This window comes from Mustelus asterias, chromosome 19 (assembly GCF_964213995.1).
Source record: "Mustelus asterias chromosome 19, sMusAst1.hap1.1, whole genome shotgun sequence".
Lineage (NCBI taxonomy): Eukaryota > Metazoa > Chordata > Chondrichthyes > Carcharhiniformes > Triakidae > Mustelus > Mustelus asterias.
The window spans coordinates 18,360,223-18,375,012 of NC_135819.1; the positions used below are offsets into that span (position 1 = coordinate 18,360,223).

The window sequence follows — 14,790 nt, forward strand, 5'->3', positions numbered from 1 at the left end:
TTTCTTTTACCTCAGTGGGCTGAATGGCCTTTTTCGGAATTGTAATGTTTCTGTGGATGAAGTTTGGCCGTTGGCTAAACACTTCCCTCGTTTTTCTCCCATTTTCAATATTTTTACCCAGAAATTTTCCCAGAAAATGACAAAAGAATCTTTCTGAGATTCCAGATGATTTTTTGTTCGCCAGGGTCGCGCAGTGTCCCGGACACCGATCTCCCATTCCTGGAGACTGCGGGACAATCTGGGGGAGGGTTGGCAGCCCTCGTTAAGGGGGAGGAGGGATTTGGGCCTAGCCGCGAAGGATGGTCTCTCGCTGCTGAGGCTGTGGGGGATGATCCACATTCTGTCACGACGTGTATTGATGACGTCGGATACTGACCGATTGAGTGTCTAAATCGATCTCCCAATCCGTGCCCCCCCGCCCCCCCCCCCACACCCTCCCCTCCCCCCTGTACAGGTACAGTGTCAACGCCCGGCCTGGAGCGGATGATGGTTTCCTTCACATCTCTGCAACGCCAGCAGCTCCTGCCAATGGACCCAAGCAGCTACAGCACGGACCACTTTCGACAGGGACTCACCCCGCCGCAGATGCCAGGTGATCACATGCACCCTTACGGTGAGTGCCAGGCGACGGGCAAGTAAAGGGCCAAGTTGGGGGATGGGGAGTCGAGATAAAGCGGCGCTAATCCCAAGGTGCATCTTGGGTATCTCCGTCCCTGCCAAACATCCCCCCGCCCGCTGTCCATCTGAGAATGAACAGCTTTGGTCGTTAGGCTTTGGGGTCCTAGGGAAGGGTCTTCAAGGGGTGAGGGGGCAACATGGAGGAGAAAAGGTTTAGGAAGAGAATTCTAGAGAGTGAGGGCGGTTGTGGAGGGGGGGGGGCTGTGAGGGGGCACTGCACAGGAGGCCAGAGGGGCAGAGAGTCGGGGGAGCAAGGCGCAGCTGGGAGTGAGTGAGCGACCAACATGCGCAGACCTGTTCATGTAGAAAGGGCGCCGCCGTAGAATATAGGTTTTGAGTTGCGATCAAAACACAGCGGTCCCCAACTGGGGAAGGAATCTTTGCACATTTACATAAACCAGCACACTCCGGGGGGCTATAGGGTTTTCCAGCCACACTCGCCCTGAAATGGCACAGTTATTAGCACTGCTACCTCACAGCGCCAGGGACCCGGGTTCAATTCCCGGCTTGGGTCACTGTCTGCGTGGAGTTTGCACGTTCTCCCCCATGTCTGCGTGGGTTTCCTCCGGGTGCTCCGGTTTCTTCCCACAGTCCGAAAGATGTGCAGGTTAGGTGGATTGGCCATGCTAAATTGTCCCTTAGTGTCCAAAGATATATAAGTTAAGGGAATTAGCAGGGTAAATACATGGAGTTACGGGGTAATACTAGGGAAGAGTTGGCACAGACCCAATGGGCCAATTGGCCTTCTCCTGCACTGATTCTCTGATTCTATTGGGCCGGGTGGTTTGGTTTTATGAATTAAATGCTTGGTGATCCTACGCATGAATTGTCATGTCCTGGCGAGACGAACCATTTTGCAAAGTCGGGCTAATTCTGAGATGCCGCGTATGAATCAACAATGAAGGATGGATGGTCTAAATCGTCTCTCTCTCTCTGTGCTGCTTAGATTCTGACGCGGTGTTTCATGATCTGGATCACGACATCTCCCTGGGCCATCTGGGAGACCGCCTCCTGATCCCCCCGGATTCCAACTCCCTACCAGCAAGGGTGGGAAACCCCATCGACCGGCTCTACTCCATGCAGGACTCCTACTTCACTTCCTGATTCGTAACAACCTACCGGGGAAGCCTTGGCCGGGAATCGGAGCGGGCGAGGGGCGGACAATGGGAAGGTCCATTGACCTGGGGCAGGATTTTCCGATCTCGAGTCGAGCAAGGCCGTAAAATCCCGCCCCCTTGCCTCTTCTCTCCATCCTTTGCGTTGGCTTTGTTGTATTTGCTGCCGCTTTCCTGTAACAGTTAGAGTTTTGCTGGTGGGACCACAAGGAACACAGTAACATTCTCCCCCGCCCCCCCCGCCACTTCCTCACACTGAGGGGAATATGGTAGAAAATGTACAAAGCAAAACCTTGTTCTTTCGCATTACAAATCTCACCTCCAACATTGAGTAGAACCTCAAGTAAGTGCCTGTTGCACTGCCTCACAAGGTTAAATATTCTCAATCGTGGTGTTTGTACACTTCATATCACCCTGTTCCTGATCAGAGGTAGTTTAGGAATAAACTAGACAGCACAATAGCACAGTGGTAAGCATTGCTGCCTCACAACGCCAGGGACCCATGTTCAATTCCAGCCTTGGGGGACTGTCTGTGTGGAGTTTGCACATTCTCCCCGTGTCTGCGTGGGTTTCCTCCGGGTGCTCCGATTTCCTCCCACAGTCCAAAGATGTGCAGGTTCGGTGGATTAGCCATTCTAAATCGCCCCTTAGTGTCCAAAGATGTGCGAGTTAGGTGGATTGGCCATGCTAAATTGCCCCTTAGTGTCCAAAGATGTGCTGGTTAGCTGGATAGGCCATGCTAAATTGTCCCTTTGTGTCCAAAGATGCGCTTGTTAGGTGGATTGGCCATGCTAAATTGCCCCTTAGTGTCCAACGATGTGTAGGTTAGATGGATAGGCCATGCTAAATTGTCCCTTTGTGTCCAAAGATGTGCTGGTTAGGTGGATTGGCCATGTTAAATTGCCCCTTAGTGTCCAAAGATGTGCGGGTTAGGGGGATTAAACATAGTAAATTCACAGGGGTTACAAGTATAGGGCGGACGGGATGGGCCTGGATAAGATGCTCTTGAGAAAGTCAGTACATACTTGATGGGCCAAATGGCCTTCTTCTTCAATAGGGATTCTATAGTTAAACATTCCAGGTAGGACTCCACCTTGCCTAAGAAGTTGGGATCAGTTTGGTCCACTCACTGGCATGAGCTGTTAACTTGGATTGTGGGCTCCACACCTCCCCATTACTCAGTCATGTATATCTCACCATTTTAACAACTAGAGCATGATCACAAGGATCAACCAAGGGTCACCTGTAAGAGCACCAATTATGCCCTTGCTGACACTTTTTAGTGCAAATGCCACAGGCCTGACCATTGCCAGAGGGAGGAGGATGTTTTAAGAAGGGGTCAGACTGGTTCTCAACTGCAAAATTTGTAGCTAATGGTGCCACTGCATTGAGGGGGGGAGAGGGGGGGTGGGGGGGCTGTTGAAGCCCCAAGACTTTATCTTAAATGGGGCAGAGAGTTGGCAAAGCCTAAACACTGTACAGCAACTGAGCAAGGCTGACTTTTAGATATCCCTTCAGTCAGTGGCTGGACCTGTTGCACATAATAAGGACAGGAGTCTTTATTTGTGTGTTTCTGCGGGAGGCGTTAATGGAACAGTTCAAAATGTCAGCCTCCAGAGGTGACCACCTGAATTGGTCAGATCGCCATGTGTCAGCCTCTACATCTTGAGATCCATTCAGTTAAAGGCTGAGGAGTCGAGCGGACCGGTTACATTGCAGAACCCAAACAGGACCTTTTGTCAGTTACACTTCCCAAATATTTGTAGAAGATAAATTTTAAAAAGTACCGGAAAGACTCAGGAGGCCGGGCAGCCTCTACGGAGAGAGAAACAGAGTTAACATTTAAAGAGGTTTACTGGAGGTTATTTTTTAAATCCAGGATTACAAGATTCTGAGTGGCATGGACAGAGTGGATAGTCAGAAGCTCTTTCCTAGGGTAGAAAAGTCAAGTACTAGGGGACATAGGTTTAAGGTGTGTGGGGAAAAGTTTAGAGGAGATGTGTGAGGCAAGTTTTTTTACACGGAGGGTGGTGAATGTCTGGAACGCGCTGCCCGGGGAGGTGGTGGGAGCAGGTACGATAGCGGCATTTAAGGGGCAACTAGACAAATACATGAATAGGATGGGAATGGAAGGATACGGACTCCGTAAGTGCATACGGTCTTAGTTTAGACGGGCATCATGATCGGCACAGGCTTGGAGGGCTGAAGGGCCTGTTCCTGTGCTGTACTGTTCTTGGTTCCTTGTTCAGTATGGCCTTTCTTTGAACAGGAGACATTCGTCGGAATTCTACTGCCCGCCTGCCATGGAATCGGAGCGGGTGAGGGGCGGACAATGGAAGTGTACCTGAACAGGCACCGGAGTGTGGCCACTAGGGTATTTTTACAGTGTTGCAGTGTTAATGTAACCCTACCTGTGACACTAATAAATAAACTTAAATCTATCTTGCACATCTTTGGACACTAAGAGGCAATTTAGCATTGCTAATCAACTTAACCTGCACATCTTTGGACGAACAGGTCAGAGCATATGGAGTTGGAATAAGTGTCAGAGTGGATTGCTAGCTGGCTCAAAGGCAGCAAGCGGAGAGTGGGGAGTTCTTGCCACTTGCGTCCTGTCGCGAGCTGAAATCTGTCCTCACCAGCTCCCCATCTCGCTCCACCTCTGCAAACTCCACAACTTTATCGCCCTGTTTTCACTTCTTTCGGCAAGGTGGCACAGCGGTTAAGCACGGCTGCCTCACAGCGCCAGGGACCCAGGTTCGATTCCCGGCTTGGGTCTGTGTGGAGTTTGCACGTTCTCCACGTGTCTGCGTGGGTTTCCTCTGGGTGCTCCGGTTTCCTCCCACAGTCTGAAAGATGTGCTGGTTAGGGTGCATTGATCCGAACAGGTGCCGGAGTGTGGCGACTAGGGGAATTTCACAGTAACTTCATTGCAGTGTTAATGTAAGCCTTACTTGTGACTAATAAAGAAACTTCAAAACATTTTCCTGCAGCAACATATCATGTGCCAAATTTGGAATTAACCACTGTGCCACCGTGCCGCCCTGTGAAATAACTTTTCAAATTCCCTGTGCTGATGTTTTCAGGGACATTGTACATTACGTTATAGAGATTACTGACCCTCTAACATATTGAATATTACAGCTATTGAATATTGCAGTATTACTGTCTATATTAATGGTGCGGTTTTCTGAGAGATTTGATTTGATTTATTATTGTCACGTATTAACATACAGTGAAAAGTATTGTTTCTTGCGCGCTACACAGACCAAGCATACCGTTCATAGAGAAGGAAAGGAGAGAGTGCAGAATGTAGTGTTACAGTCATAACTAGGGTGTAGAGAAATATCAACTTAATATGAGGTGGGTCCATTCAAAAGCAGGGAAGAAGCTGTTCTTGAGTCGATTGGTACGTGACGTCAGATTTTTGTATCTTATTCCCCAACGGAAATAATAAAGGTAGAAGAGAGAATGTCCAGGGTGCGTGGGGTCCTTAATTATCCATCTTCATTTCATTCCCAAATCCATCTTCATTCAATTCCTAAATCCATCTTTGCACACTCAAAGCCACTCTTAAGTACATCCCACCCCATTCTTACACACTCAAAATCATTCTTGAGTAACTTGCGGAACACTATTCTTGACCACCTCATTCAATATCACTCCTGAACATCTTAATCAGGCCTTGTATTTCAAAATATATATCGTGGTTTCAAAGGAATTTGGATTGAGGAAGCTAATCATGCAGGACTATGGGAATGGAGCCAGGAAAGGGGACTGACTAGGCTACTCCACAAAGAGCTGGCATGGTCTCAATGGGCCAAATGGCCTCCCTCACTGCCGTAGTGACTCCACAGAGTGGATTTTACTGGGGGGGGGGGACAGATTACCAAAGCCTCACCCTGAGCCAAAGGTCTGTCGGCACCTGGCCAACGTTATATCCAGCTGTCCCATGGTGATGTTACCCGGGGAACGGCCTAAATTACTGGAGAGTGAATGTTCTGCCCCCTCATGGACAGGAGGACCCTCCCTCAAGAGTGAGTGGGACTGCAAGCAGTCGGCAGGGAATCAGTAAATACCTCCTGGGACCTCAATCTCAGTCCTGGCAATTTGGGTGGAAGGGATTGTAGATCCCAATGGAGGAAGGACAGTCAGTGGGCGAGTGTGTGTGTGTGTGTGTGTGTGTGTGTGTGGGGGGAGTGGGGGGGGGAGGTTGTTGGGACAGTTGGATTTTCAAAACCAGTGGGGGAAGGCACAAAGGGGTTCCATTTGCAGGAGTGGGTACCCCTAATGGGCGCAGGGGACACCCCACCGCGCCCCCCCCCCCCCCCCCCCCCCCCACCAAATGGGAGGTCTCCCCCTGCCTTCCCAAAGCTTTTAGTGCTGTCATTCGAACAGTCGAATCAGGAGTAGGCCACTCGAGTATCATATGAAAACGAGTCTGAAACTCTCCCGTTTTCACACTCGTTTAACACTTAGAACTTGTTTTTCATCAGATGGCCCTCAAAGTGTCCAAATCAAAAGACAATTTATTTTTAATGGAAAAGTAGGAATACTGAGGGAATCAGAACAGGAAATGCAAGAAATACTCAGCAGAATAGACAGCATTCCTTTATTTTAAACCTTCTTGGGATTTCTTTCTTGGGCTTTTCCTGGAACAGCCAGGTTGGAGAGTTGGCAAGCTTACTATCCACCAACTGGCTGACATATCCCTATCTCCCTCTCCGTCTCTGATAGCTTGCCAATGATTATTTATGATGTGGAGATGCCGGCGTTGGACTGGGGTAAGCACAGTAAGAGATCTCACAACACCAGGTTAAAGTCCAACAGGTTTATTTGGAATCACGAGCTTTCGGAGCGCTGCTCCTTCGTCAGGTGAGTGGAGGTCAGCGCTCCAAAAGCTCGTGATTCCAAATAAACCTGTTAGAACATAGAACATAGAACATTACAGCGCAGAACAGGCCCTTCGGCCCACGATGTTGCACCGACCAGTTAAAAAAAAAAACTGTGACCCTCCAACCTAAACCAATTTCTTTTCGTCCATGAACCTATCTACGGATCTCTTAAACTTTGGACTTTAACCTGCTGTTGTGTGACTTCTTACAATGATTATTTAGTTGGAACTAGACTGAGTGAGGAAAACAGCAAACACGTTATTGGGTCTTGATCACCTGAGGGGTGTTGTCAGGGAGAATGTGGAGAGGATGTTTCCTCTCCTGGGAGAATCTAGAACTAGGGGTCACTGTTTAAAAATAAGAGGTTGCCCACTTAAGACGGAGATGAGTTTTTTTTTCTCAGAGAGTGGAGAGTTTCTGGAACTCTCTTCCTCAGTAGGCAGTGGCAGCAGAGACTTTGAATATTTTTAAGGCAGAACGAGATAGATTCTTGATGAACGGGGGGGTGAAAGGTTATCGGGGGGCTGGCAGGAATGTAGGGTTGAGGTTCCAATCAGACCAGCCATAAGTTTATTGAATGGGGGAATAGGCTGGAGGGGCTGAATGGCCTACTCCTGTTCTTGTTCATACGTCCATATGAGGGAGGGACAATGGTTAGCCTGGATGGCCAGCACCTGGCCTAGAATGCTGACAGCAGCAGTGAGGTTTCAATTCCTGCTCAAGTTGAGGTAGGCCTGAGGCCTACCCCTGAGAGTGAAGCCATCACCGCCAACAATCACCAAGGGAAACCAGCTCAGGATGAGCCAGCAGCAGACAATGAGCCAAGGACCTGCTGTCAGGCAGAGCGCATGCATCAGAACATCACGTGTAAAAAACTGCGGCCAGGACTTTCCAGCCCAGTCGCAGCAGGACCCGCCCGCCGCACGGGATTCGGCAGCCCAACCGAAAGTCCGTTGGGTGGGGTCATCCCCGCCCAAGGCCAACGGACCTTTGAGTGGTCCATCCAATCTTCCGTCCTGCCTGCAGTGATTCCCAAGGCGGGCGGGACCAGAAAATTCACCGCATTGGCTTTCAGCGGGACTGGACGATCCCAACAGCTCACGGGGCTGGAGAATCCCACCTTCTATCTCAAATTCAAAGCAAGCTGAAATTAAATTGAATCCAGTGATAGACGCTTCAAATTGGATCAGCCTGAGATGCATTGGCTATGTTCCAATTTCCAAAAAGTTGTGTCTGGATAAAGTCGCCATGGTCCCAGGTGATCCTTTGGCCGGACTTTTATCGGCACGTTCGTCCCGATTCCGGGGGCGGGCGAGGCTCGGAGAACGACATCTTCCGCTGGCCTTGGGTGGGATCGTACAAACTTCGGGTGGACGTGCTGGTAAAATTCCACCATTTGAGGGGGAGTGGGGGAGAGCTGACTGGTGGTGATTAAACCTGAGGGTCGCCGCACCTCAGGCGAGAGGCAAGGTTGAGAAGGCGGGGCCTTGATGAATAACCTCAGCCGGTACAGGAATTGAACCCACGGTAATGGAGTCGCTCTGCGACACAAACCAGCTGTCCAGCCAACTGAGCTAAACCGACCCCCAAGATAAATGTGTCTAACTGGCTATTCAGTATCTCAAACAGATTGGCTAGAATTTTCCGGCTGTTCACACCGGCGGGATTCTCCAGTCCCGCTGCAGCGCACCCCCCCCCCCCCCCACCTGTAGTTTTCCCGCCAGCGTGGAGTGACATCAATGGGAATTCCCATTGACAGCAGCGGGACTGGAGAACCCCGCCGCTAGCAAACAATGCGCCACCTCCCGCCAGCAGGAAACACACGGCTGAGAGGCCGAAGAATCCCACCCATTTTCTCTGACTGAAGTATTTTTTATCACCTAACGTCAGAGCTTTTAAAGAATGTACCCCCCGATACTTGGGCCCGTCAGGTCAGCTGGTCAAGTGGCAGAAACTTAAATCTGTCGCGTCAGAATTTAAAGGTCTTCCAAAGGAATAAAAGCATTCCTGAACCGTCGCAAGTAACGAAAGATTCCACAAGGTTCTTGCTCGACACCGATCAGCCACAATTGTATTCTCAGCCCATGGGTTAGCTGCATTGAGGTTGGCCTGAGGATGAAGCCCAGTTTGGTGGACAGGGCACCCCTTTCGGTGTAGAAGCAACTTGTAGGACACGGCATTCTCATTGTGTGCTAATGGCTGTGCTGAATATATATTTAATTATTTATGTTAGCAACTGTATTGATTGTAAAACGGTGCAATTAAAAACTTCAAGTGTATCACAAACAACAAGCCAGAGTTTTTCTTTCAATTTCTTCACCATCTTTGTGATCTCCAGAAGGTCTTTGACAAATTACTGCACAGAGAATAGATGAGGACATTGCGAATTAGAAGGAGGAGGCCATTCAGCCCTTGGATCTGCTCCGCCATTCAATAAGAGCATGGCTGATCTGATTGTGTCCACATTTCCAGTTACCTCACCCCCCCGCCATTAACCTTTGAGCCACTTGATATGAATGCCCGAGACGGGGAATTCTGTGGGGGGTAAGGGGAGGCCAGCAATGTCCGTGGGTGAGGAGGGAGAGTGGGAGTAAGAGGCCAGCAATGTCCGTGGGTGAGGAGGGAGAGTGGGAGTCAGAGGCCAGCAATGTCCATGGGTGAGGAGGGAGAGTGGGAGTCAGAGGCCAGCAATGTCTGTAGCTTGAAGCCAGCGCGTCAATGCTGGGAGGTCATTTTCCAGATCTCCCAGGAAGTTGCGCAGGTGCGGGTTCCCACTCATCCTGCCGATTTCAGCCTCTTCAGTTGGAAAAGGCCCCGTCCCCTGGCTTTTAATGATAATCCCACTGCTGCGTTCTGTCGTGCACAGAGCGTGGGAGACACATTACGGTGAACTGGCTGAAAAAAAGAGCATGAATTAATCCAATTTCAACGCTCAACGTACTTCACACACACTGTTTTTTGGGAGAGTTCCAGCCCAATTCACACACACACACACACTAACCAATTCTCACACACACACACACACTAACCAATTCACACACACACACGAACCAATTCTCTCTCACACACACTAACCAATTCCCACACACACACACTAACCAATTCTCTCTCACACACACTAACCAATTCCCACACACACACACTAACCAATTCTCTCTCACACACACTAACCAATTCCCACACACACACACTAACCAATTCACACACACACACTAACCAATTCACACACACACTAACCACTTCTCACACACACACTAACCAATTCACACACACACACACTAACCAATTCTCACACACACACTAACCAATTCACACACACACACTAACCACTTCTCACACACACACTAACCAATTCTCACACACACACTAACCAATTCTCACACACACACTAACCAATTCTCTCTCACACACTAACCAATTCTCACACACACACACTAACCAATTCTCTCACACACACTAACCAATTCTCTCACACACACTAACCAATTCTCACACACACTCTAACCAATTCACACACACGAACCAATTCTCACACACACCCTAACCAATTCTCACACACACACACTAACCAATGCTCTCACACACACTAACCAATTCTCACACACACACACTAACCAATTCTCTCACACACTAACCAATTCTCACACACACACTAACCAATTCTCTCACACACACTAACCAATTCTCTCACACACACTAACCAATTCTCACACACACACTTACCAATTCTCACACACACACTAACCAATTCTCTCACACACGCTAACCAATTCTCACACACACACACTAACCAAGTCTCTCACACACACGCTAACTTTGTCTTCCTTTCACACATGCAGACAGTGTTTGCGGTACCCTTACGAACATATTCATAATCAGGAGCCTCTCGGCGCTTGAAGCAATATTCGCCGGGATCCCCTGTGGTTTATTTTTGTGAAAGTGCGATTATTTTAATCAAATCCTGCCCCCGTGTTGTGCTGCGGGTTGGATGTTCCAGCTGGAAGAGGGGCTTGGTGTGAGGTCTCTGGGGGCACCGCTCCGAGCACAAGTAATAAAAATCGGCTTGTTAGTGTCAGCCTGACATTTTAATAGAAGCTGGACATGTGTAAACTTCATTCATGTGGAATTATTGCAGCTTAATAATGCCGCCTCCCCAGACAGGGATTTATGGATATTGAGAAGCTACAGAACCCCGAGGACACTAATTTCTCAGCCTTTGTGTTCCCAGCTTTATTTTATTGCGATCGTTTTCCTTCTGCTGTTTAACATGAGGATAACCTGCTATAAATAAACCCATTCTTGGTGAGCATCCAATAATTTAGACGGTTGTTGTTTCTCAAAGTAGAGGCGGACACTCGCAGTGCATATATAAATGATTTGGAGGAAGATGTAGCTGGTGTGATCAGTAAGTTTGCGGACGACACGTAGATTGCTGGAGTTGCGGATAGTGATGAACATTGTCAGAGAATACAGCAGGATATAGATAGGCTGGAACATTGGGTGGAGAAATGGCAGATGGAATTTAATCCAGATAAATGCGAAGCGATGCATTTTGGTAGATCTAATGTAAGGGGGAGCTATACAATAAATGGCAGAACCATCAGGAGTGTAGACCCACAGAGGGACCTGGGTGTACAAGTCCACAGATCCTTAAAGGTGGCAGCACAGGTGGAGAGGGTGGTCAAGAAGGCATATGGCATGCTTGCCTTTATTGGACGGGGCATAGAATATAAAAGTTGGCATATGATGTTGCGGCTGTATAGAACGTTGGTTAGGCCACATTTGGAATACTGCGTCCAGTTCTGGTCGCCACACTACCAGAAGGACGTGGAGGCTTTGGAGAGAGTGCAGAGAAGGTTTACCAGGATGTTGCCTGGTATGGAGGGTCTTAGCTATGAGGAGAGATTGGGTAAACTGGGGTTGTTCTCCCAGGAAAGATGGAGGATGAGGGGCGACCTAATAGAGGTGTATAAAATTATGAAGGGCATAGATAGGGTGAACAGTGGGAAGCTTTTTCCCAGGTCAGAGGTGATGAACACAAGGGGTCACGGGTTCAAGGTGAGGGGGGCAAGGTTCAACACAGATGTCAGGGGGACGTATTTTACACAGAGGGTGGTGGGGGCCTGGAATGCACTGCCAAGCAAGGTGATTGAGGCAGACACACTGGGATCATTTAAGACTTATCTAGATAGCCACATGAACAGACTGGGAATAGAGGGATACAAATGAATGGTCTAGTTTGGCACATGAGCGGCGCAGGCTTGGAGGGCCAAAGGGCCTGTTCCTGTGCTGTATTGTTCTTTGTTGTTCTTTGCAGTATTGAGGGTGTGCTGCACTGTCGGCGATACAGCCTCCTGCAACTGATGTTAAACCGAAGCCCTCTCGGGTGAGATCCCATGGCATAATTTCAATGAAGAATAGGAGTGGTCTTCCTGAAATTCTGGCCAATATTTATCCCTCAACCAAAATCGTTACTACCAGATTATCTTTGATTTGATTTATTAGTGTCATGTATATTGGGATACAGTGAAATGTATTGTTTCTTGCACGCCATACAGACAAAGCATACCATTCATAGAGTACATAGGAGAGAAGGAGAGGGTGCAGAATGTAGCGTTACAGTCATAGCTAGGGTGTAGAGAAAGATCAACTTAATGCAAGGTAGGTTCATTCAAAAGTCTGATGGCAGCAGGGAAGAAGCTGTTCTTGAGTTGGTTGGTACGTGACCTCAGACTTTTGTATCTTTTTCCCGACGGAAGAAGGGGAAGAGAGAATGTCCGGGGTGTGTGGGGTCCTTGATTATGCTGGCTGCTTTTCTGAGGCAGCAGGAAGTGTAGACAGAGTCAATGGATGGGAGGCTGGTTTGTGTGATGGACTGGGCTACGTTCACAACCCTTTGTCGTTTTTTACGGTCTTGGTCAGAGCAGGGGCCATACCAAGCTGTGATACAATCTGGATCACAGTATCTGGACACTGTCTCACTGCTGTTGGTGAGTCGGTTTGGTCTCAGTTGGCTGGGCAGCTGGTCGTCATGCAGAGCTGCACCAACAGCGTGGGTTCAATTCCTGTACCTGCAGAGGTTATTCATGAAGCCTTCTCAACCTTGCCCCTTGCCTGAGGTGTGGTGATCATAACTAGAATAGAATTGTAGAATCCCTTCAGTGCAGCGGGAGGCCATTCAAAAGCACTGCTGCCACAGAAACCCGGGTTCAATTACCGGCTTGGGTAACTGTGTGGAGCTTGCACATTCTCCTCGTGTCTGCATGGGTTTCCTCCGGGTGCTCCAGTTTGCTATCACAGTCCAAAGATGTGCAGGTTAGGTGGATTGGCCATTCTAAATTGCCCCTTAGTGTCAGGGGGACTAACTAGGGTAAATGAGTGTGGTTATAGAGATAGGACCTGGGTAGGATTGTGGTCGGTGCAGACTCGATGGGCCGAATGGCCTCCTTCTGCGCTGATGGGATTCTACGATTCAGCCGATTAAGTCTGCATCAACTCTCCGACAGAGCATCTTACACAGGCCTATTCCCAAAACGCCACATATTTAACCCATTAGTCCACCTAAACTATACACCTTGGACCTCATGGGGGTTACCACAATCCTTTAACATGTCTGGTTAATAAAAATCTGTAATTCGCGGATTGAAAATAAATAATTGATCTCTTGTGAATGAGTCCTCTATAGGCCTGTATTCCATTAGACTTTTGACTGTTGTTAGCACATATTCATAATGATCTATATACTTTTCTATTCTTTCACAGGATGTGGGCTTTGCTGGCCAGGTCAGCATTTGTTATCCATCCCTGATTGTCCCTTGAGAAGGTGGTTGTGAGCTCCTTCCATGAAATGGTGCAGTTCATAGAATCCCTACGGAACTGAAGGAGGCCATTCGGTCCTTTGCGTCTACGCCAACTCTCCGAAAGACCATATTACCCAGGCCCACCCCATCCTATCCATGTAACTCCACGCGTTTACCATGGCTAATTTTATGGATGGCACGGTGATGCAGTGGTTAGCATTGCTGCCTCACAGTGCCAGGGACCGGGGTTCGATTCTCGGGTCACTGTCTGTGCGGAGTCTGTACGTTCTCCCCCGTGTCTGCGTGGGTTTCCTCCGGGTGCTCCGGTTTCCTCCCACAGTCTGAAAGACGTGCTGGTTAGGTGCATTGGCCGTGCTAAATTCTCCCTCAGTGTACCCTAACCGGTGCCAGAGTGTGGCGACTAGGGGATTTTCACAGTAACTTCATTGCAATGTTAATGTAAGTCTTAATTGTGACTAATAAATAAACTTTATTTTTTCTAAGTGCAAGTCTTTCTTTCAAGTCTTGTTTTTTTTACTTTTTCTATCTCTTTTCCTTTGGTGAATTGCTGCAGTGCATCTTGTAGATGGTACACACTGCTGCTACTGAGTGTCGGTGGTGGAGAGATTGAATGTTTGTGGATGGGGTGCCAGTCAAGCGGGGCTGCTTTGTCCTGGATGGCGTCAAACTTCTTGAGTGTTGTTGGAGCTGCATCCATCCAGGCAAGTGGGGAGTATTCCATCACACTCCTGACTTGTGCCTTGTAAGACCATAAGACCATAAGACATAGGAGCGGAAGTAAGGCCATTCGGCCCATCGAGTCCACTCCACCATTCAATCATGGTTGATTTCAACTCCATTTACCCGCTCTCTCCCCATAGCCCTTAATTCCTCGAGAAATCAAGAATCTATCAATTTCTGTCTTGAAGACGCTCAACGTCTCGGCCTCCACAGCCCTCTGTGGCAATGAATTCCACAGACCCACCACTCTCTGGCTGAAGAAATTTCTCCTCATCTCTGTTCTAAAGTGACTCCCTTTTATTCTAAGGCTGTGCCCCCGCGTCCTAGTCTCCCCTGTTAATGGAAACAACTTCCCTACGTCCATCCTATCTAAGCCGTTCATTATCTTGTAAGTTTCTATCAGATCTCCCCTCAACCTCCTAAACTCCAATGAATATAATCCCACGATCCTCAGACGTTCATCGTATGTCAGGCCTACCATTCCTGGGATCATCCGTGTGAATCTCCGCTGGACCCGCTCCAGTGCCAGTATGTCCTTCCTGAGGTGTGGGGCCCAAAATT

General features: G+C 48.6%; 1 protein-coding gene across 1 annotated transcript in view; it reads left to right on the top strand.

Moving 5' to 3' along the window:
* The window catches only part of lmx1al (LIM homeobox transcription factor 1, alpha-like), a 120,434-nt gene extending 118,652 nt beyond the window's left edge, over positions 1-1,782 (top strand). The window contains exons 8-9 of the mRNA XM_078234808.1: positions 455-613; positions 1,625-1,782. Of these exons, the coding sequence (XP_078090934.1) occupies positions 455-613; positions 1,625-1,782 (317 nt within the window). The remainder of the gene's footprint in view (positions 1-454; positions 614-1,624) is intronic.
* The last annotated feature ends 13,008 nt before the right edge of the window (positions 1,783-14,790 follow it).